Raw genomic sequence first — 21681 nt, 5'->3', positions numbered from 1 at the left:
AAATTAAAAAGCCATATTAAAGAAAAACAATTTTAAAATTTCCAAAAACCAGCTAGTTGTCTCCGTTTTTAAACCCCAGCACCTCTAGAATAATGTCAGTGTGAATGAATGAAATATGATACAACAAAAATAAAAATGTATCGCCATAATTAGAACTAAACAAAGTATGACACTAATAAGGATCATTCAGGTAGCACTCTTAATGAGGAGCCTCTCCAGCAGCTTTTCTTGACAGGCTGCCTGACACACATTTATTTTGCAGGGCTCAACAGCATCCCTCTGCTGACATTCTCCTACCTGAAGCTTCATTTTCCAGCATGAATGCACGTGTGTATCCTCAGTGTAGCCTTCCCTGGTTGCATGACTCCTGTTCTCCAGGCTAAAGAGACAGAGCACTGTGAGCAGAGCTGCAGTCTGCCCTACATTTGCCCACAGATGAATAGAAATAGTTGGTGCAGTACTTGCCTGGGCTTGTTTAAGTTGCCTAAATATAAATACTAGTGTAGCTCAAACTAGACTAACTACTTCCTCCAGCTGATTCCAGTGAAAAGAGCTAGTGATGAATAATGCATGAGAGCTCCTATGAACAAGCTCAATTCCTTGCAGCAGCTGATGTCCACCTCTCCCTGCTTCCTGAAAGCAATCCTTAGCAATATTTGTGCTATGAAGCATAAAAATTCTCCAAATGTCCAAAGAGCAAGGAGGATGACCCTTCCAGAACCATTTTCTTTCCTCATTAGTCAAACCAACAGAGCTGGTGATTTTCTTTTTTCTTTAATAAAAACATATGCAGCTGGAAGTCAAAGAAGGCATGATAAGCACAAAAACGTATCTCTGGGACAGCGTAACACTAGTAAATTCAGTTGCTTAGTAATTAACTTTTCTTATTCTTAAGGGCTGTGATGCAAGAGAAGCTGTATAAGATGAACACTGAAGACAGCAAAAGAATGTGACAGACCAGAAAATAATACAGCACAAAGAAGGTGGAAAAAAAATGCTTACTGCAGCTGGTGAGTTCAGTTAACTGTTCATAGAGAAAAATATTGTTCAGACGAACTTAGTGGGTGGATTAATATGGGGGATAAATTCTCATGCTTATTCTCTTAAGCAACAAATTTTTCTGTGTCAGTAAAACTTTTGAAGCCAACTACAAAAATCACTTTCAGGTATTCTTCCAAAAAGTGAACAAACAGAGGAGTAATTTGCAAGTAATTTATATGCAAGCACAATTACTGCAATAGGCAAATATCACTTTTAGATTCAGATCTGTTTCTCAGAATTATTTTGCTTTGATTTTGTTGTTCGATACACATCAAGTTATTTGGCTTCTGTGTATCAGTTACCCACTGCAATCCAAGTGACACTGCTGTCCAAACATAACTGACAAGGCTCTCAAAAGCAATTAGTTTCCTGTAAAGGAAATGTGGCTTGTCGGTCTGCCAAGCAACAAGTGTTAGGACTAGAGGAAATGGTCTCAAATTGCATCAGAGGAGATTTAGATTGGCGATTTGAAAATTTTTTTCACCAAAAATGTTGCTAAGTGTTGGAACAGGCTGGCCGGGAAAGTGATTGAGTCACCATTCCTGGAGGTATTTAAAAGATGTAGATGTAGTGCTTAGGGCCATGTTTTAGTGGTAGACTTGCCAGTGTTAGGCTAATGACTAAACTCAATTATAGATACTGAGGTCTTTTCCAGCCTACATACAGTGAGAGAGTTCATGCAGCTTCCTAAATTCTGAACAACAGCACTTCAGTTTGGGCATAACTTAACTCTCTAGACAGCTGTGAAATCATGTTTCTCAGGTCACATCAAAACTAAAGAGAGAGTTTCTGCTTTCTACCTGCAAGTCACACAGAAGATGAGCGATAAAAGGCGAAAATAACAGACAGACAAAAGAGAAAGGAATATTCAAAATACTGGATCTAAATACTGGATCATCTAAAGCTCAGTCATGACTGGTTGCTACTTTGGAAGGACTCCTCCTTCACCTCTGCTAAAGGTGGTCCTCCTGCATGGACCAAAGCTAACTTATGTCTCTCCAAATGACATTATCCAAAAAGTTACATTTTTTGTCATGCTTTTGCTGTGATACCCTCTGATACCCTCTGAAACCCTCTGAATGTGATACACACACCACAAGGCAGAGGATTTCCCTTCCCATCAACTGCACTTTTTTTTACAGAGCAACTCCATCTTTTCACCCTCATCAGTTCTTGCCACATGCATTTTTAAACTGAACTTTTCAGACGACTGCACCCTATTCAAAATTCAGTTTTACCACGAAGTTACACAGTACAAATCTGGTGGCAAGGATCACTCTGAACATACTTTGTTTCTCATATTGTTCCTCTCACTCTAGGTCAAGGACAACACCCTGAGATAGACAGACCTTTTGTCTCATCCAACACAGCTGGTCCCATATCCTGTGCACTCATAACTTGCTGTTTCTCCCTGCTCCCCGCCATAGAATACTCCTTTTAAAAAGAAAAACTCCAATGCAAAATCAAATCCACACAAGCATTATCAGCTCTACAACAAAGATTATGGAAACGCTTCACTTACCAATATCCTACAGGTAAACAAACCTCAAGGAGGTAAAGTATCTTAACAGTTAAAAACTGTGGCCTTAATGTCTCCCTTCAGGCTCCTCCATTATGATTTTAAAAGTGGGAACCAAGAGGCTTCCAGATAATTAGCAGGGCACGGTGGGAAGGCAGGGGCTCTGAATCCAGGCTTGTGTACCAGGCAAGCAATCAGGCTGAACATGACAACGCAGAACTACTTTATAGGGAGAGCTTCTGTCTCTGCAAAGGAAGCCAAATGAACTACACCTTGTTAGCAAACAAAATTTCTGCCTTGGCTCAACTTGGGCTGCTGTGGATTCATTGCCCAGATGTTTCCTTTCATATCTGGAAGACACTGTTGAATTCTGACAATGTTTTTTCCAAAGGTTTTAACTTTGAGGCTAATGGAAATGAATTGCTGGAGGGGAGGGGAAATAACATGCCATAAACACACATTTCTGAGGCTTATATAAAGTGAAACACATTATCTAAGCTCAGTTAAAAATTTCACATAGGCTTCAGATATTTACCCTCTTCCTCTTAGTACTTCACGAGGCTGGGTGAAAGGTTATGAAGGTTGGTTTCCAAGTTCACAGGTGTATTACTACCATGACAAAGAATTATGCAAACACAATAAGCTGGCAGGGAAACACGATGTAATTACATCCTGCACCAGTGTTACGCCAATGAACTTTCAGCAGAACTATGTGTGCACATGGCCCACAGCACTGCCCCCCTGACACCAGGTGTTATGAGTAACTTTCTGGGAGAAGCAAACCAGAATATAAACAGATGAACATGACAGTAATTAAATTAATGTATTTTATTATTGCAGACCATTTCTCAGACCATTGTCTCCACTGCATATTCAGCTTAGAATAACTAGAGAATTAAAGCCTATCTGCCATCTAAAAAGGCTGCTTCATATGGATTTAACAAAAAAAAAATAGTGTTTTCCTTACTTTTTCAGAAATGATGAGCTGAATTGGTTTTTGAATCCATCCATTTATTTGAAATAATGGGATTTACACTAAAAACCTGCTTGTCCATTCAAAGACACCCACTCCTATACAAAACCTCCAATTTCTATCAGAGTATCAGACAAAAACCCACATTGGAAACAAGGACATTGAAAATCTAAAGCCATGTGGCAAACAACTCTGAAGTGATTTGAGTCCACAGATATTTTAAAGGGACATGTGACATTTGACTACTTAGAGTTAACATACTCTTGAGTCTTGCATCTCCAAAATAAAGCAATTTGCTGCTTGGGTTTTTTCCTCAAATATGCAATATTTTCAAACACTGCAATCTAACCAGTATGTTGAGTCTTGTGTTTGTGAAGCTAAAAAGAGCAGTTTAAAAATTAAAGGCATTCAGCCGAACAGTTTTATATTTCATTTAATATGAGCAGCACTTCGTTGCATTCTCCTCCATGCCTGAACAATCATGTTGCCACTGTGAAAGGAAGAGATGCAGGAGAGGTCTCACCACAGCAAGAACAGTGCTTAGCAAAATCATGTTTTGTTCATGCACACTTATTCAGTGAAACTTAAAATAATGTGTGTGGAGTCAACTCACAGACACATCACTTCATTACATGCTTATGCTAGGGGCCAAGCTGAATCATTTTTGTTAAGTATTTAGCTACTGGCTGGCCAGTTAATTTTACAGTCAAATTTTGTACAGTCTATTTAGTTTCTCCCATTTTTAAATAACTGCAACCTCCTGGGGAAATTCTCTAGTAGACCATCTGCTCGTTTCCTATAAATCCTCCTTTCAGACCTGACACAAATTTCTGAGCTGCCAATCAGACCTTCTTTGATGTGTGGGTGAACAAAACCCCAACTATTCTGAACTAAAACCTGCAGTACAAAAAGATTAAGTTATCCCCTGCTCAGTAAAATAACAGCAGCAAAGCGGGTAATTTCTCTACAGCACATCTCAAGCACCAGATACACTTTCAGTGGATGAGCACTTATGGTCCTTTCCTGGCCACAGGACAGCCACAAGCCAGGGGCAATGCACCTCACGTTTTCAGCTTGCTATTCTCTCTGGAGTTTCTGCATGTCCAAGCACCTTGTTCGCTGTCATCTCAGCTGGTACTGCCTGGGAGCAGCTGATGGATGTTTCCCAGGTCTAAGCCCAAAGGAGGGTTGGGGGAAGGGAGAACCACCTTGAATGGCAAAAGTGTAATGGGGAAATAAGGAGATGGTAAACGCAGTGCTCCCTGTCTGCATTCACATAATCATGGTTGTGCAAGCGCTGCGCTGCTCTGCTCTTCTCTGGCTTGTGAAATACTGAAGGCTGTGCAGATCCAATGATACACCAGACTTTTTCCAAACAAACAAACAAGGCTGGAGGGAGTTTCAGCAATCAGGAACACTCTGAACAAGCTAACGGACTTTGATCCATCAGATGTTTCTCCAAGAGCATGTGAATTTCACAGTGGACAAAGGAAGTGAAGATTCTGTATCTCTTTTTAATTACAGGAGCACCAGTCTCCAAACTCTATAATAAGTGTTAACAAACATCACATAACTCACTCTTCTAACCCATGCTTCCATGGAAAAGGCACAAAGACAACAGTACCTGTTGGTAGGAGCTGGCTTTTGTGGATGCCTGTGTCTAACTCAAATACTTGTCACTGCAACAGTCAATTCACAATGCTACAAAACAACAGAGGCGCTTACCCAAGTACTGTGGGTGTTACTAATGCACCTCTAAAACAAGAGTGGGGTATAACAAGAGCGCCTGAAGAATTTTTCAAAAAAGCATTAAAAGATTGACTACAGAAAAAATCCAAAACCAAATCCACCCACAAACCAAATTCACAAAAACCAATTCAGACTATCAAAAAGTGGGTGGTTGAACATGAAATGAAATGGCCAAGCAACTAAGGTGCATGTGGAGCTCTGTAATGCTTATATTTCCCCACACATCTACATTTTTGGCTCTTTGTTTTGCTTTTTGACCTCAGAAAATAGAGCTGAGTTCATAACAATGGATTGCACATGAGTTCTCTCCAACAAAAACTGCACAGGCAGGAACTAGTGAAGTCACTCTCATAAACATTGGAGAAATCTAGGAGAAAAAAGTAAAAAAACCAGAACTCTGCTCTAAAGAGGAACTGTAAGAGCTTCCTCAAAAGTTTCTAAAAAAAAAAACCCTCCAAAACAACTTAAAAAAAAAACCCGAAAACCACCACCCAAAAAAACCTCAACCAAAAAACAATGCATCAGATTTAAAACTTTCAACAGCTAAAGCCCACCCAAATGTGCAAGACGAACTCACCTGAAGGGATACAACAGGAATAGGGTCAAGGCTCCCTTAAACATTGTCAAAAATTCTGGTTATTAACCAGAACATCAGACTTAGTTATTTCTATCCTAATGACTGCACTGAAAACCAACAGGGCTATAATAATGGGTTGATCTCAAGTGCCTTTCTTCACTCTGCAATGCAGTGATGTGGGTGTGCCTCAGGCTTACTACAGGTAGCCAGAGAGGAGTCAGTTTTAAAGAAGGACTTTAACAATGTACTACTTGTGTTCCAGTTGGGTACCCTCCATCATTCTTGGGACAGATGGCATGGGAACACCAGAGCCTGCCACTGAGTTTCTGGTAGGATTTGTGTGTGCACTGAGACCACAGGGAACATTTTCTTGAAGAGGATAAACCATGTGAGTACAATTCAGAGGCAGCCAGAGGAAAGATACTTGGGTTTTACTGGATGATGTGCTGAGGGATGGCACTTTTAAAGTAGTACCTTTCAGTGAGTACCTGTAGCAGTAGAAGTAGAGAGAGGTCAAAGAGAAGCCTATAAGGAATTGCTGGGCTCTACCAGTTATTATTTATCTTCTGGATGCTTACAAATGGGCTAGTGTTGCAAAGGCCTGTCTGAAACTAACCAAGCTGCTAAAATATTTAGACCTAGATATCAGAACTCTTGAAAGCAAATATTTAGATCTGGAGATCTCGCGCAATCTATACATGTTCCTGATCTCTGCTGGGGGCAGCATGAGGATTCCTGCAAGCTTGGAAGCAGAGCAGCAGGGCTGGACATAGGCTAAAACAGGGAATGCTTTCAGGAGATAAACAGCTGCCACCAATCATACTCAGCATTGGATGGGGTGGACTGGGAGCAGTTCAAAATGCTCATAAGTCTAGGAACAGCAGCAGTGTTCTTTGTTGTATCTACATTCAAAAAGAAACAGAGGCTTATAGATGATAACAGGAAAAAACCCAGGATGAAACAGCCTGGCATGAACATGATACTGCTGGAACCAAAGCTCTGAGGAGACAACACAGCCCAGACACACAGGTTGTCTCTTTCTCCCCACCTGCATTCAGGGGAAAGGTCCAGTTTTCCACGGAAATTGCAAGCTCCTATACACTTTAGTCAGTTCATTCTAGTAACCATTAAAATGCATCTTTCAGAATGGCATTATTTATTCAGGCTCCAAAACAGTACAAATACTGTAAATGAAACTCTTATACTTGGGCATATTACCCACTCCTGAAATTATCCCCATTAACACTTGCAGAAGAAACACCCCTTACAGCAGCTGTGCCCAGGGTGTGACTGGAAGGAAGTGTTGCCTTGCTGCAGTCATGCATCTGTTGGGTGGGGCTTTTTTGCCAGTCTATTATCTCCTATTAGCATTTTCCTAGTAGTCTGTTTTAGCTCAGTAGAACTCCCACCTTTGCTATGTCTGATACAGTGCAGTGTTTCCTTCTATTTCTCTTCTCAAATGTTTCCATCTAAAAATGGAACAAATGATACCAATATAAAACATGTTCAATGGTGAAGATCTGACTGACGACAGATCTGATGCTGGTCTTATCAGCACAGAATCAAATTAAGATATCCCTGCTGGTTCCACAAGATTGGTGCTAAGCCAGGCATCAGTCAATGCTTTCGATAACAATCTGGAAATTAATTTTAAAAAAACAACATAGGAAAGTCTCTGCCAGTTACGTCTACAAGTGACACAAAGCTTAGCAGGCTGACGAGGCTTACAGACACTTCACAGATACTGAGCATGTGAAACTGATTTGGGGGAAAAAAACATAGTACTAAAGCTGTCTTATTTTCACCAAAGTGACACAGGTGGTGATGGCCAATTACACAGGTTTCAGCTCATACAGCAGAGGTACAGTAGAGAATTAGATGCAGAAAGCTGTAGTGAAGTGACAAGTGGAAATGAGAACCTGAATGGGGTTTGAGAGCAGGATCAATTGCATTCATCCCTGCATTATAGCAAGCAGAATTTTCAGTTTTCCCTCTGAACTGCCAAGGTAGTGTTGGAAAACTGAGCGAGGACAAAAACTGGAAAGCCACCCAAACCCTGCGAGCAGAAGCATCACAGCTTGCCTTGTAATAAAGTCACCTGCTTTTCCAGTGTCCCAGCCTTTACTTTCAAACAGGACAAGAGAGGCCCCAAAAGGACATCTTGCCATCCCTCATTCCCCCTGCTCCATTTACAAGGCCGAAGGAAACACCCTATTGGGTGAGATTCCAGAATTGTATCTGTAAGTTTACCTAAAAAGTGAATGACCTCACTTGTATTTAACACAGAGATAGGCCCAAATGCACAATTTAAGAGCCTGTTTCAGTTAGTCAAGAAAGAGACACTAGCAACTAGCAGCTGAAGCCATGGTTTCTGTGCCCAGTGATTGTGGCTGGCATGGAAACAAACTACGAAGTAAGACAGAAGCTTTACCCTTCATCTTCAAACCAAGGCTGGAAGCTAAAGTGCCACTTCCAAATACCACAAGTTATGGGTTCAATGTACAGAGGTAGCTATATGTAGCATAATACAGGTCATTCCAGGGCAGATGTGGCCAATCCTGCTGACCTTCAGTATCACAAACTTCAAAGTAATCATTAAAATAAAACAAGCCATTTTCAACAACACTGATAGGAAAGGGTTTTGGGGGTAGGATGTGCTACTTTTATGTTGACTCCAGCTAGGAATTAGGACAATCAGCCCTTTATTACCAGTGTCTAAGAATACTTTAATATGTATATATTTTTAAATATGCATTTTCTGCTTTGGATATTTAAAACATACAAAATAGCTGGGTTTTTTTAAACTTTAATCTGTACTCCAACATGCCTGTCCCCCTTCTGCGCGAACTTCACAGTTGTATAGTGATACAGATTTTTTTTTTTGCCTGGTGATTTGAAGCACTTTCAAGCCAAATAGTCGAGTTTTTCATAGTAATCACTGAAGAGAACCAACTCAGTCCTATTCCCAGCTGTAAGGGACAAAGTATCTTACCTTAGATTAAGCACAAACTAGCACTGGCAGTACCCAGTGGTCCTAATTTGCAGATATTTCCATGAAGTACCCTAGTGCTTCCCTTGTCACTTATATAAGAAATAAACTTAAAATAGCTATGGTTTAAAGTTTACAGGTATGTTGCAGCTGTGCTTCATTTCTTCCAAATATCCTAACAGTGTGCCCAAAACCAGAAACATCCTGTTCAGGTGTCACTTCCACAGTTCTGCCTGTGGATGTTTCAGTAACTCCAGTGTCTCTGGAGTACCTGAAGCTTGTTTGCAGCCAAAGAAGATGTCACATTCCAGTATTTCATGTGGAACGAAGTTGCTTAACTGTTGTTAAGTTAGCAAGCTCAGAGAAATTAAGATGCAAAAATTAGCAAATGTTTCACTTCACTGCATGCAAGGCTGCCTTGCAATCTTTACCCAAATAATGTGCTTTCAACCCTCTGAATAACAGTAAACATACCTAAAAAATACTGGAGGGAAACAAAGCCCAAATAACTCTTTCGTATTCTCTGGGATCAATCAAAAGTTTTCACTGTTATTATGCATAAAAACGGAAGCAAAAAAGTATCATACAAGCCACTGGCTGAGGTAAAAACATATCATTTCAACCTGAACTTCTCTTCTTTCATCTACTGCTTGGGAATATTACTAGAAACAGGCAGGCAAATGATTGCCAGGAGAACTTTACAATTGACATGGGGTTTGTGCATCTAGTCAGAGCTGGCAAAAACACTTCTGGTTCTGCAATCTTCCATTCAGGAAAAGTTACCAATATGTTACAAGGCTGCTCCTTCACCACTTTACAGGAAAAATATGTCAGTTGATTACCTGATATTCATAAAAGCCAAAATCAGCCTCATTAAACTTTTAAAACTTTCAAACCATCTTTTTTAGGCTCCTCTCTAAATTCTAGGAAAAGGATAATCTCATATTTCTTTTAACAATTTGATGCCAATCCATAATTATCACATGAAATATTACATATGACGCACTTAACTAAATGAACACAACTACACGCTAGAGAGTGAATTTGACTTGAGAGTTAGAAAAAAATCTGATTGACTTTCTAGATAAAAATAGCCATAATACTTCTATGTCTGTGAGACCTACAGCAGTGATTTTCCAAGATGTAAGTACTGAAGAGTAGGAAATACAATTATCCTTCAAGGCAGTACGGCACACTGGAAATCTGTGACTCTAAATCCAGCTTTGACATAGACCTCAGAAGGTCACACAAAAAATTCAGATGTACACCCCATTTCATTACTTTAAGGTCTCTGAAAAACGTAAGCATAAGATACAAGCTCATTACTGAAAATGTTCTAATGTTAAAAATACACCAAAAATTGCTTCCACACTCATAGAATCTGAGTATATGAATCTGTGCTAAACACGCCCACTTCCAGTTACCCTGACAGATGCACAACATGTGTGCAAAGCAGTTGGTGACACAGTCCCAGATTCTTGCCTCCAGGAACACCAGGGATGCTGTACCCTGAAAGAACACGGTGGAAACACACGGCGCTCACTTAGCACAGGGTGAAGTCAAATGCTGCAGACTTGAGGACAATCCTCTCCCTGACACTAACAGCAATCTGTTGTTAAGGTCCACAGGGAATCAGATGCAGTCTACACTCAGGCAAATGAAAAATTTATAAAAAGGCCACTTTTGCTCATTTTCATCAACCTCAAAGCAGTGCTTATTTACAGGAAGAGAGAACTGGATGGTAAATAAACCTTGACAAATAGGTGATTCCACTCTTCCCTTTTTTGTCTTTGAAATTCAGTTTTTGACTGCTAAAAAATTAAATTCTCAATTTCAATCACTGAACTCATAGAATACACATATGTACTTGCTCAGTAATCAAACTTTGATTTGTGCTTTGATTTGTGGCTGTCATGAGAAAATGTCCATAAGAAACTTCCTGCAACAGGAGCTATGTCCGCTGCCAGAGAGAAACACGTTTAGTAGCAGATGAGAGACCATCACTTCTGGGACCAAGAGAAGCTAAATGAGTCCCAAAGGTGGATTTGGTTTCTAGGTGTGAGGACTATTAACTCAGAAGGCTGTAGTCCTAAGAGCTTAGATTTCAGCAAAGCAGGGAGGTCCAATTTCTGAAAAATAACTTCCCCTGCCCCATCAAGAATTATTCATAAATGGCATAAAGGCCAAGTAGAATTAGCTAAGTTCAAGGGGCAAATCTAAGCCTACATATAATTTTGCAGAAGTTTTACCTGTAAACCACTGGGGTGCAGGGTTTAAGGAGAATCAGCAGCTTAAACCCAGACAGAGTTTTAAAACCCCTGAAATTCAAGTACATTTAGGGTACTACACCACAGCATGCCTCCCTAGCAGAATTGTTAGTCTTTGTTCTTCTCTCAAAAAACCCCAAAACAAAACACCCTAAAAAACAACTCAAAATCCAGCCTATTTTATTTCACCAGGCAAAGAAACACATCTGTCTGAAAGATCAAATCAACAAAGTAATTCATTATGCATCAATGCATGAGGAAAATATCCTACAGGAGGGAATAACATCTGCACTTCTGGGGTGTCTCATTTACAGAAATTACATTTAATGAACTATAAACTTTAAAAATCAGTTTGCAGGAATCTGACAACCTTACTTTAAAGAAATAGTATAGGCGTACAGGCATATAGCATGATGAAAATCACTGCACAGTACAATCAAGTCTCGACTAATATCTTTGTGGAGCTGTGATGATTTCAGCAATACAGGTATTTATATGCACAAACAGATCACTGTGGGATCATGACTGACACACACTTCTCATTAGAAGACTAAAAGGCAAACATGCTCCTGCCAGGAAAGAAAAAAATATAAACTCTGAAGGCATGAGCTCAGATCCAGGGCTCCCTTTATGGAAAGTTGTTGCACATTAACGTACACCAGAAACATTAACAGACCTGCAAAACACCACCAAAACATGCATGGCTATCACATAATTAAACAGCATCAGCACTTCTTTCGGAATATCCTATTTTTTAAAGAATGACTCTCAGATTGTTTAAATGAGCTGCTAATGAAAGCCAGACAGAGATTGTGTTAATATCGGAGAGGTGGTTTAAAATTCAGGTTAATGCAACAACTACAGATCATAATGATTAACTCTAAGTTTCTGGTCTTGAGACATCAAAGTAAGGAGCTCACATGCAATAAGCAAAGTCAAAAGAGATTGTATATAAATTGATGATTATAAGCAAACAGCAAAACCTGAAACTGACAAAGTTTCTTCTTCGAAGAATCACTACCTAAAACTCTGCTGCTCTATCAACTGCTCTTAGTTTTCATAATGTTTACTGAATTTTTAAAAGAAAGAGTTTTCTCCTCTTTATCCTCAAAACCCTTTCAGAAACCACTTCCCACACTTTGCCTTTTGTAATTCATCTCTACTCAGCAGCCATCTGCTCCTTTCGTCACACACACATGCTGTACACACTCCAAAACAAACACAATGCAGAATCAAACGGCGCGATCTGACTTTTTTGTTAGGACGGCTCAAGCGGAAGCAGGTCCCTCCCATTCCATCCCCTCCCTCCCACTTCCTGCCTCCTCTCTTCCCCCTTCACTGGGGTTTGCTGGGAAGCAGCATGTGCTAGCTTCCAAGAGTAAGGCTCAAGAGCACCAGCTTCTCATCCTGCACTTAAGCACAGTAAGAGCAGAGCAAATTCAGGAAAGTGACAACATTTTGCACATTCACCACAACCGAGATCAAGCAAGGCTCACCTCCAGGAGGAAAACCCCTCTGCTCTCCACACAGCCCATGCCCATCATGTTCTGCAGCAGAGTTTTGGGACATCAGTACAACCATCTGCAGACTGGGACTCTGCCAAAACAGACATCTCAAAGGACCTAGTGACAAACACTCTCAGCTGCTCAGCTTTTTTTCCACACACCTGAAGTCCTTTACAAGGCTAGTCAGCAGTGCCAGCCCTCTTTCACAATGGGAGTCAGGATAACACAAGAAGCCAAAGGATTTACTCGATAGCATAGACCAGGGTGGTAAGACAAAAACAAATCCCAAATTACAGACCAGGTTTAATTCAGGCAAGGCTGCACTTCTGTGTGCTTCTTTACAGTTTCCCAGGTACCACACCAACGGTGAGGTAAGTTGTGCTCTTGCCAGGAACATGTGGGACAGAAGAAAGTCCTTAAGCAGGCAAGGGGCAGGAAGAGTGGAAAGTGTGACTTCTTCTGAGAAATGCTTTATGATCCACTGAAAAACACACCAAGTAAAAACTAAGATTTGAATTGTCAGGAAACAACTTCACAGTTCCCACTCTGAGCCTATGCCTGTAAGCAGTACAGCAGGAGAAATATTCTGCTTCTTACAGAAGAAATAAAGAATACTCGGACAAAAATCCTTCCATAGTTAGCCAGTTTCTATACAAAGCAAATGCAATAAAGGAAAAATGCCAGGCCCAGTGTTAAGATATGACATAGCTACACATAAATACACAAATTGCAGAACAAAAAAAAAAAAGGGTAAAATTCACAAAGGATTTAGAGCCTGGCTGCATAATGAATGATTTGGTTTAATGGGCAAGCAAAACCAAACACACACACACACACACACACACACACACACACAGAGCCGTACAAAGCCTGAGTATTTGGACCAAATTCAGCCATTCAGAGACCTCATTCACAACTCAAAGTCCAAAAAGTAAATGGAAGAGGTCACAGAGCGCTTCTGTACCTTAAAAACAGCTCTCAAAGTGTCACTCTAGATTCAACAGCATAAAGCATGCACCTTTATCTTGAGACACTGATCTATGGCTACAAACTCCTGCAAATTCATCTATTACTCTTTTTTTCTCAAGTCCTGCTTTTCCAGTAAGATTTGGCTTATTTGAATCAATAGGCCAAAGTGCCTTTCCTGTTAGAGGATGCAAGAGATCATTACAAAGTCAGAAGAACTTTAAGAAGATGCATCACAATGTACTTCTCTCACCATAATTTCATCCAAACAAATTAGGCAGTCAGTATCTTCAAGATGATAGCTTTGAGAGGTACCTGGAGATGCCAGGGACAATCACAGCATCTCTGCTGAGTGCATAGCAGCCAGTAACACTACACGGCACTTAGAAAACAAGAGAAAAGAGCAGAAGGGAGTTTCAGCTGATCAAGTGGAATCAGCAAGTTTAAATCTGACTACAACATTGATCTGCTTTTGTGATAAATGCTGCGTGATCTTTGATGACAACTCAGTATCAATTCCCAGATTGAGGTATTGAGAAGAAACAATACTGTACCCAAAAATGACTTGCACCAACATCTCATGATCTCTCATTCAAACACTGATCCCACCCATCCCTGATCCGCTTATGAGATCTGCAGAGATCACAGCATGGCAGGCCACAGTTGGTGCACATTTTTAGAAGAGCAGTGAAAAGCTATTGCTCAGGGAGCTTCACTCACTGCAGTAAAACTTAGTAACAACTTCGGGTACACATCAGTCTGCTTCAGTGAGGAAGGCACAAAGCCCTCAAAAAGACAATGCTATAGCAAAACAAACCCAGGGCAACACCTCAATCCCATGCCAACATCATTTCCTCATTTCCCATCCAAATCCTGACAGCTGTTTACTTTTGCATGCATTAGGAAACATTGCTGCCAGCATACTGCCCACCAAACAGGGACAAGGGAGGGTTGTAGCTTCGCACACACAACAGAGTGACTCTCCCATAAATCAGGTAAGTATGAAGCTATTCCTAGAGAAGGGTAAGTAAGAGGCTAATGATGGTTATTAATAGCCCTTAAAGCTATTAGTTCATCTGAGTTAAATGCAAGAGTAATAATCCCTTTATGACCTTCCTCATTTTTACTGGGGAAATGGACAAAGTTTTATGAAATACTGCTGTACTCTCAGATTTCAACTATTTCAAATGTTGAAAATTACACTAACCTGAATCTACCAGGCTCTGTTATGTATACATATCATCAAGGGCTTAGACCATAAATAGTAGGCAGAAGTCTTTCCTCATAACACTTCTTCAAATTCAGTAGGATTTTTTGCCATAAATTTCTACAGGTATTGAATCTACAATTTAATCTGCCATGAAGCATGCCTAGTTATTATACATCACTCAATTAGGTATTATACATCACTCCATTTGAGAAACTGGATTGTAATGATAAAGGTGGTAAGGATTTCTTGCTTTTCTTCACTTAATCACAAATTTCTAGTCCAGAAAACTTGCTCTTGTAGCAAGGCCAAATATACTAAAACCAAGCCTTAACGTGAAATACAAGAGCTACATCTTAACCAGAAGCACAGAAGATATAATAAGAGATCTGTTCAGATTGAGAATTTTTCCTCTGCCGCTCTACTACAAATGAGAATAACTAACCACATCCATAATCACAAAAGATAATAGAGCAGAATACAAAGCATGTTTTGGGTAATAGGAAAAACACATTTTTCAGAGACTGGTGGAAGTTCTCTCTCTAGGCACGTTGGTCCTTCATTTTCTGCTGCTGTGTTTCTTGAGCCTTTCCTTCAAAGGACTTCTTACTATGCAGGATGTAGGTACAGACAAGCCACAGATCTAGTTTGAAGTAGCAAAAATGAAAGCAAGACAAAATTTCATCGGCTAGATGACACTCTATTCACCTTGGCTTTAGCCACAGCTTATTAATAAACAGGGGAGATATGTACATGAGTCTGTACAATCTGTGAAATGCAGACCTGGACATGCATTTGGTCTAAGAAGCTTGGTACTACAAACCTATATATTTATCTATGAAGTAATACTATTGGTTTTGATTGTGGTTTGTGGTTTGTTTCATTTTGTTCAGATTGTCAAGTGGCTTTGTACAGCTCAAAACATTTTAAACCACAGCGTACATATCTGTTTGAGTTGCCTACTGTTCCTACACAGAAAAAAGTAAGGAATTTACTATTCTTATTACATAGTAAAGGTAAGGTAAGAAAATCATGGCACTTGAATCAAACTGTGAGATGTTGCACTTGCTCCTCAAAAACTGTTTTATGTTTCTGCAAACATAAGAACTGTGTCTAGGCCAACCACAACACAAACAATTAACTGTGACCTGTGGTGTCTAATGGGAAATTATGCAACTGAAATACGAAAGTATTGAAGTTACACTGACTTTGCACTGAAACACCATTTTTTCTCAGTTTTACCTCGTCTCCATCGCTTATACAGCAGATATTACCTAGGGCACAACAACTACCTACAACTTCTCAGCAAATTTGCCCAACACAGGGTCATGTTCAGCTGCATGCTCATTATCCTGGAGTGGTGGCTATCTCAACTGAAAACAGGCATTTTGAATCGAAAAATCTAATTTAAAATATGGCAATGATAATCTAGAAATTCTTTTTCTCTTGTACCCCATTCTCACCTTTACTGTATTCTTTAAATATGAGCAAAACTCGCAGTCTTGGCCAGTGGGTCCTGACTGCACCCAAGAGTTAACAGGGATTCTGACTACAAAGTAGCCTTGAACATTCTAACTGATGCAATATGAAAACTTAACTGGATTGGCCAAAGTGAGCACATTAACAACCTGACTGCCCTCCAGCACTAAAGGTTAACACCAGGAGCAGGGCAGGGATTACAAGGGCCAGGCTCATGTGCACAGGAGCAGCAGCAGTGTCTGTAAAGCTGTGCATCAAGGACAGCAGGCAGCTCACCCAGAGCTCCAGCTGCTCCAGTTGTAGTTTTGGCAGAATGCAGGACACCTGGGGATGAATATGCTGATGGAGATGGGAAGGACAAGACTTGGGAAACATGAAGTGTTTCCAAGTTAGCCTAATATATTGCTTGCATGATCCCACTTCCTCTTCAGTGTTGCACGTATTTAAAACAGAATGCTTGCTTAAATATGTTTCTAACATGCTAAGGCATGAAAACAAACAGCAGCCCAGTAAGGAAAACAAGAATCAACATTTCAACTAGTTATCATGAAGGAAACACAGGGGAGATTTGTTAACACTGAAGTCACTGTGTTGAAAATGAAAAACATGTCTAGAAGAAGAGTTGGGACTATCAGTTCTGGGCCCACTGCATGGTTAGGGGGACAAGTTGTTCTGATCTGCCTCGTAATTTCAATCACCCCAGAGCAGGGCAGTAATTTCACAGCACTGCCCTGCATTTGACAAAGCTGTTTCACTCTCAGCACACAGAGTTACTATATGGGAGAACACCAAAGGGAAGAAACAGCAGAGCCCTCTTACCTAGGAAGCAGCCCAGACAGTGACTATATGTGACAGGTGGGAAGGGACAGAGTCCAGCAGACTCCTGAGACAAGGTGTTTTATGGATTTAGAGCATCTCCTCTGTGATAATAACTTCTTGCCTAGTCCTGGCAACCACAAGCAGCAGTGTGCCAGCCTAATTAAATATTGCTTTAAGAATCTGAAGGGCAAGAATTAATTTTAAGGTGTTACTAAGGAGAAGATTCAAAAAATCCAATATTAAGACAGTTTGTTTGTACTGATGGCTTTGGTAGGTGCAATCTGGACAGCTGTCAGGTGAGATGGGTAGTCAGGCAAATGATCCCAACACATCAGAAACAATTCTTTTACCCTACTCAAAGTCAGTCAGGTGAATCCCTTTCTGTAACATGACAGTGTCTTTCTAGTCCCTTGTACATAGGCTACATCCTATCTGCAATCAGCACCACTCTAGATCTCAGAATCAACCACTGCTGAGCAGTCCACAAAGCAAGCCCTGCTGTTGTACCATAACGTGAATGTTCTCTTGGCCTCATTTTATGTCAAAGTTGAAAAACCACAAAGAGGTTTCTGTGGAACTGACAGATAATATAAGATCAATGCAGTGCAGTGTACACTAAAGCATGATGTACATTAAGGCTTTTGGGCTGGATCAGAGACACAGTCCAGGAATAAATATGGTTGACATGTGAAGGCTAGACAAGGTATGCTATTAAAAACTGTTAAGTAGTGTATTGATTGGATTTTACTGGACTTAAAATCAGTAGACACCTCAAATATTTTTGCATTAGCACCACAGCAAGACCTCAGATTGATTCCACTCATACACATACTCCCAAATTAAGAACACAAATCATATTCCATAGAACAGTACACTATGTGCAATATGGGTGCATGCAGCCTTCCTTGTGATATTCTAGTCACTATGAAATACAACACAACTACTACATGCTACCAAAACAGCAAAGGAAACAGGATGCATGGCTACATGTAGGGTTCATATTCCATATAATTTTTCTTTCAACACACCTAAAACAGCTTCTACAATAATGGTACTAGAGCCATCATCCTAATCCCTATCTACCACGAATACTTATGGAAAATACATGGCTGTAGCTTGCATTTTGCAGAAGTTACTCAACAACAATCTCTGGAATTTTGCAGCCAGTTGCTTTAAAATAGCAAACACAAGAATAAAGAGATAATTTGGTAGTATTCATCCTCACTAAAAGGAGCAGTAATGCAAGGAATTGGGGCTTTGGAACAGAATCAGGTCTGATTTGGTAACCCCCATAATTTTATACTTAGATAAACTTCCTGGGAAAATCAAGCATATCTGACAGTACCTGTTCCTCTTTTTCTTTGGTCTTGCTCCTGGAGACTCTGGAAGAGGTAACATCCTGAGCTGGAATGACAGAGATTTGATGCAGTGGCATGTTCATCACACCGCCTTGTTTGGTCCTATCATTTACAGGAAGGAGACTTGAAGGCAGTGCTCATTCCGTGCCATTGTAAGGCCTTGCAACTAAAAAATAAAAATATTAGACGATGTTAAAGTAGCTTGAAATGCAATTATTTCTAAACCAAAGCTAAGCCATCCACTAGACCAAGACGCATCTCTTATTCTCTCTGGATTTTGGTGCACTGGCTGGGTGAGAAGAGACAGGGAAATTTTAAATAATTTTAACTAGACAGGTCGGAGCACAATTGATGCAAAATGAATAATTAAATTATCAACCAGTTCTGAAAGTGCTCTGAGAGCAGAGCTAGAGGGCAGGGATCATGCTCAACTCTCCTTGGATAGGGAGATGGAGGAAGAGCAGTTCTCCAAGGTGAGCATGCTACCTGGAGGTGCTGAGAGCAAAGCTCATACAGGTAAACTTCCTAAACTGCCAGTCTCAGCATACTGGATTGAACTGCCTCAGTAATCATCCTAAAACAAAATTAATGCTGTAGCTTTGGCTAAAAACAAGCAATACCCTATATTTGGCCCTTGTCATTCATATAAACAAATACCACTGTCAGTTCAAAGATGTATCACATGAGCTCTTCCTTTCCTAAGACTATTAAAGATTAATATAATCAAAATCCTTCACTAGGGATTGTGAATTCACTAGATGGACTACATACACTCTATCCTTCTTTTACTAATATAATAGGGAGGCATTACACATAAATTAGCCAAAATTGGCAATGGTAATCTGAAAGGCAGGCATAATTAACCAGAACTTTTATTAGATTAGTGAAGTTATGTTAAATGAAAAGCTTTTTGAAACGTTGTATCATGGTGTGTTTATTTGCAGCGTAACTTGCCACAAATGAGACACAATCAATTGTGTTTAAAGAATGGATTAGAAGGGAATTAACACAGCAGGGACCATATTAAACAGGGGTACTGAATGATGCACTGTTCTTCTGTTTCCATAACATACCAACTTTTTGTTTGGCTGGTTTTGAATCTGTGAAAGCAGAAAACAGAGACTAGATAAATGCCCTATGTATTATGTTTTTTAACAATTTGGAAGTAGGACAGCTTAGCAATGAGTGCATACCCTTAACTTACACTGCACACATTTTTTATTTAACATTGAAGTGGAAGTTTTGAAGATAGACTCAGACCATTCAGCAGCTTTCATGGAATCAAAAACCTAGAAAGCTTGGCCTATTTCCTCTAGACTCCACAGGAGTGCTGCAGTTGTGTAAAATGAAAATAGGATCAATGATTTGGACTGCTTCTGATTCAACAATAGAAAAAAAAATTACATGTTCTAAGGTACTTTATATGGAAAATGATAGGTCACTATCCTCTTTGCACTGAGGGGGAAAGAATTATCAAAGGTCATAGAGCAAACCATGAACAAAACCAAAAATGCCTGCAAGGCCTGCTGCATCCCAATCACACACTGCATTTGCTGTGTGATGCTATTTGCCCATTTGAGCACTCAGCCAAATTCAAGAGCTTTACTGGCACATGGTCAGGATTTATATTACTTCCATAGAGGCCAAGACAGTGCATCAGAAAGCATGTATGAGGGCTTTAAAGGCAACGCCTCCAAAACTTTTAGGCATCACTTACTTTAAAAGTAAAATATCAGTATGCATAAACAAGCAACAAGAACACTTCCTTACTGGAGGACAAAGAGAAACATGGGATTTACCAGCATTATCGAATCCCACCATAAAGAGAACCACCTCAGGTCCTCCACACACCTGCTTAGTTACATCCTCTAAAGGAGCCAAGCCAGAGGGAATATAAACGTGGGCTGAGATGGGACTATCAAACCACAATAAACAAGGCAGGAAGGGAAGCTATTTTCCAAGAAAACACAGAGAAATGAAATCCAGAGAATGTTAAGCTTAAATGAAAATATGCCAGGTAATATGTTCTCTACTATTGCCAGTGATAACTGAGAAAAAGGGAAGGAGTTTGACCCTGCTGTGCTTCCCCTCTCAAAAGGGGTTCTGGGCTTGCAGGAACAAGGAAAATTATTAGAAAACACAGTTACCCCTCTCTGATGATGACAAACAAGTCAAACCAGTTTTTCTGCAGGTACTTCGAGGACAGCATGTGTTAGAATTCTTTGAAAGAGCTCAAACAGCAGATATAATCCAACTGGGTATTCAAAGATGATGTGAAACAGCCCTCCTCTGGTAAAGAAGCCTGGCAGACGCTCTAATAAAGCCTGCCTTTGTTCAAGGGTGGTTTAGAGAAAGCTGTGAACTAAACCCACATGCCACCCTGTCACATCCCCAATCTGCTGGGTCCCTAATAATGCACACACTCAAAATCTGTCTGTATCAACCTAAAGCACGTTAACTCCACAGTGCTAATTAAAGGATAAAGTTCCGTGAATGAAGGGACCATCTGCAGTACTGAGTACAAACAGACACAGATGCCAGAAAACCAATGCCACTCAAAGCCAACACAAAGCAAGTTATGACAAGCTCCACAGGACGTTACACAGCTAAATTAATTCCACATCCTACCTGATTCAAAGGTGAAGAGTTGGGCACCTGCAAAGTGGGATCCAAACTTGAAGCACATCAAACTGGGCGCCTGCCAAAATGGAAGAAATGCTAAGGCAAGGGGACTGCTCTAGATATTCCCTTCTCTTCAGGATTCCAGTTAGATGTTCACACCACACTTCACACAAAATGAGAATTCCTTATTACTACAGCATCTCCACCCAACAGCAGACTAGACTTGCCCAGGGGTGGCAGATAAGGGATCTGCTTCTTCCTCCACTGTGTTTTATTTGGTTTATAACTTCCTGCAAAGCTGGCTGGGGCACACGGGAATGCCAAGACAGAGACAGCTTGAAGCTCAACTGTTCCCCTTATCTGCAGCCACAATGGTTCCTAAAAGATGGACTCCAGCCATACTGCCACTGCAGAGAGTCTTCTGAAATACACACCATTTCAGAAGACAAAAGAGGTCAAAATCCTGGCTGCAGAGCCTGCAGATCATCTTAGCTCAGTGAAGCTATGATTGCACCCACTCAGATAGCCCAATTTTGCTTTCTGCAGGACAGGCAAAACAGTAACTAAAAATGCCTGCAGACACCTGGAACCACATCAGCTGGGTCCTCAT

At 40.3% G+C, this 21681-nt stretch overlaps 2 protein-coding genes across 8 annotated transcripts in view; one reads left to right on the top strand and one right to left on the bottom strand.

Moving 5' to 3' along the window:
* Positions 1 to 21681, top strand: part of PKD2L1 (polycystin 2 like 1, transient receptor potential cation channel) — a 311230-nt gene that overhangs the window by 221496 nt on the left and 68053 nt on the right. The gene's annotated exons all lie outside the window — the stretch shown is intronic.
* Positions 1 to 21681, bottom strand: part of MARCHF8 (membrane associated ring-CH-type finger 8) — an 85377-nt gene that overhangs the window by 45861 nt on the left and 17835 nt on the right. For 5 of the 7 annotated variants that reach the window (XM_085065358.1, XM_085065357.1, XM_085065364.1 and 2 more), the window contains one exon: positions 18437 to 18615. In XM_085065358.1, the coding sequence (XP_084921484.1) occupies positions 18437 to 18532 (96 nt within the window). In that variant the 5' untranslated portion in view covers positions 18533 to 18615. Of the gene's footprint in view, positions 1 to 18436; positions 18616 to 21077; positions 21148 to 21681 lie in introns of all 7 variants that reach the window. The other 2 variants (XM_085065360.1, XM_085065362.1) reach the window with 1 other exon arrangement.

This window comes from Lichenostomus cassidix, chromosome 6 (assembly GCF_008360975.1).
Source record: "Lichenostomus cassidix isolate B80296 chromosome 6, HeHo_3.0, whole genome shotgun sequence".
Taxonomy (NCBI): domain Eukaryota; kingdom Metazoa; phylum Chordata; class Aves; order Passeriformes; family Meliphagidae; genus Lichenostomus; species Lichenostomus cassidix.
This window is presented reverse-complemented; position numbering and strand designations above follow the sequence as displayed.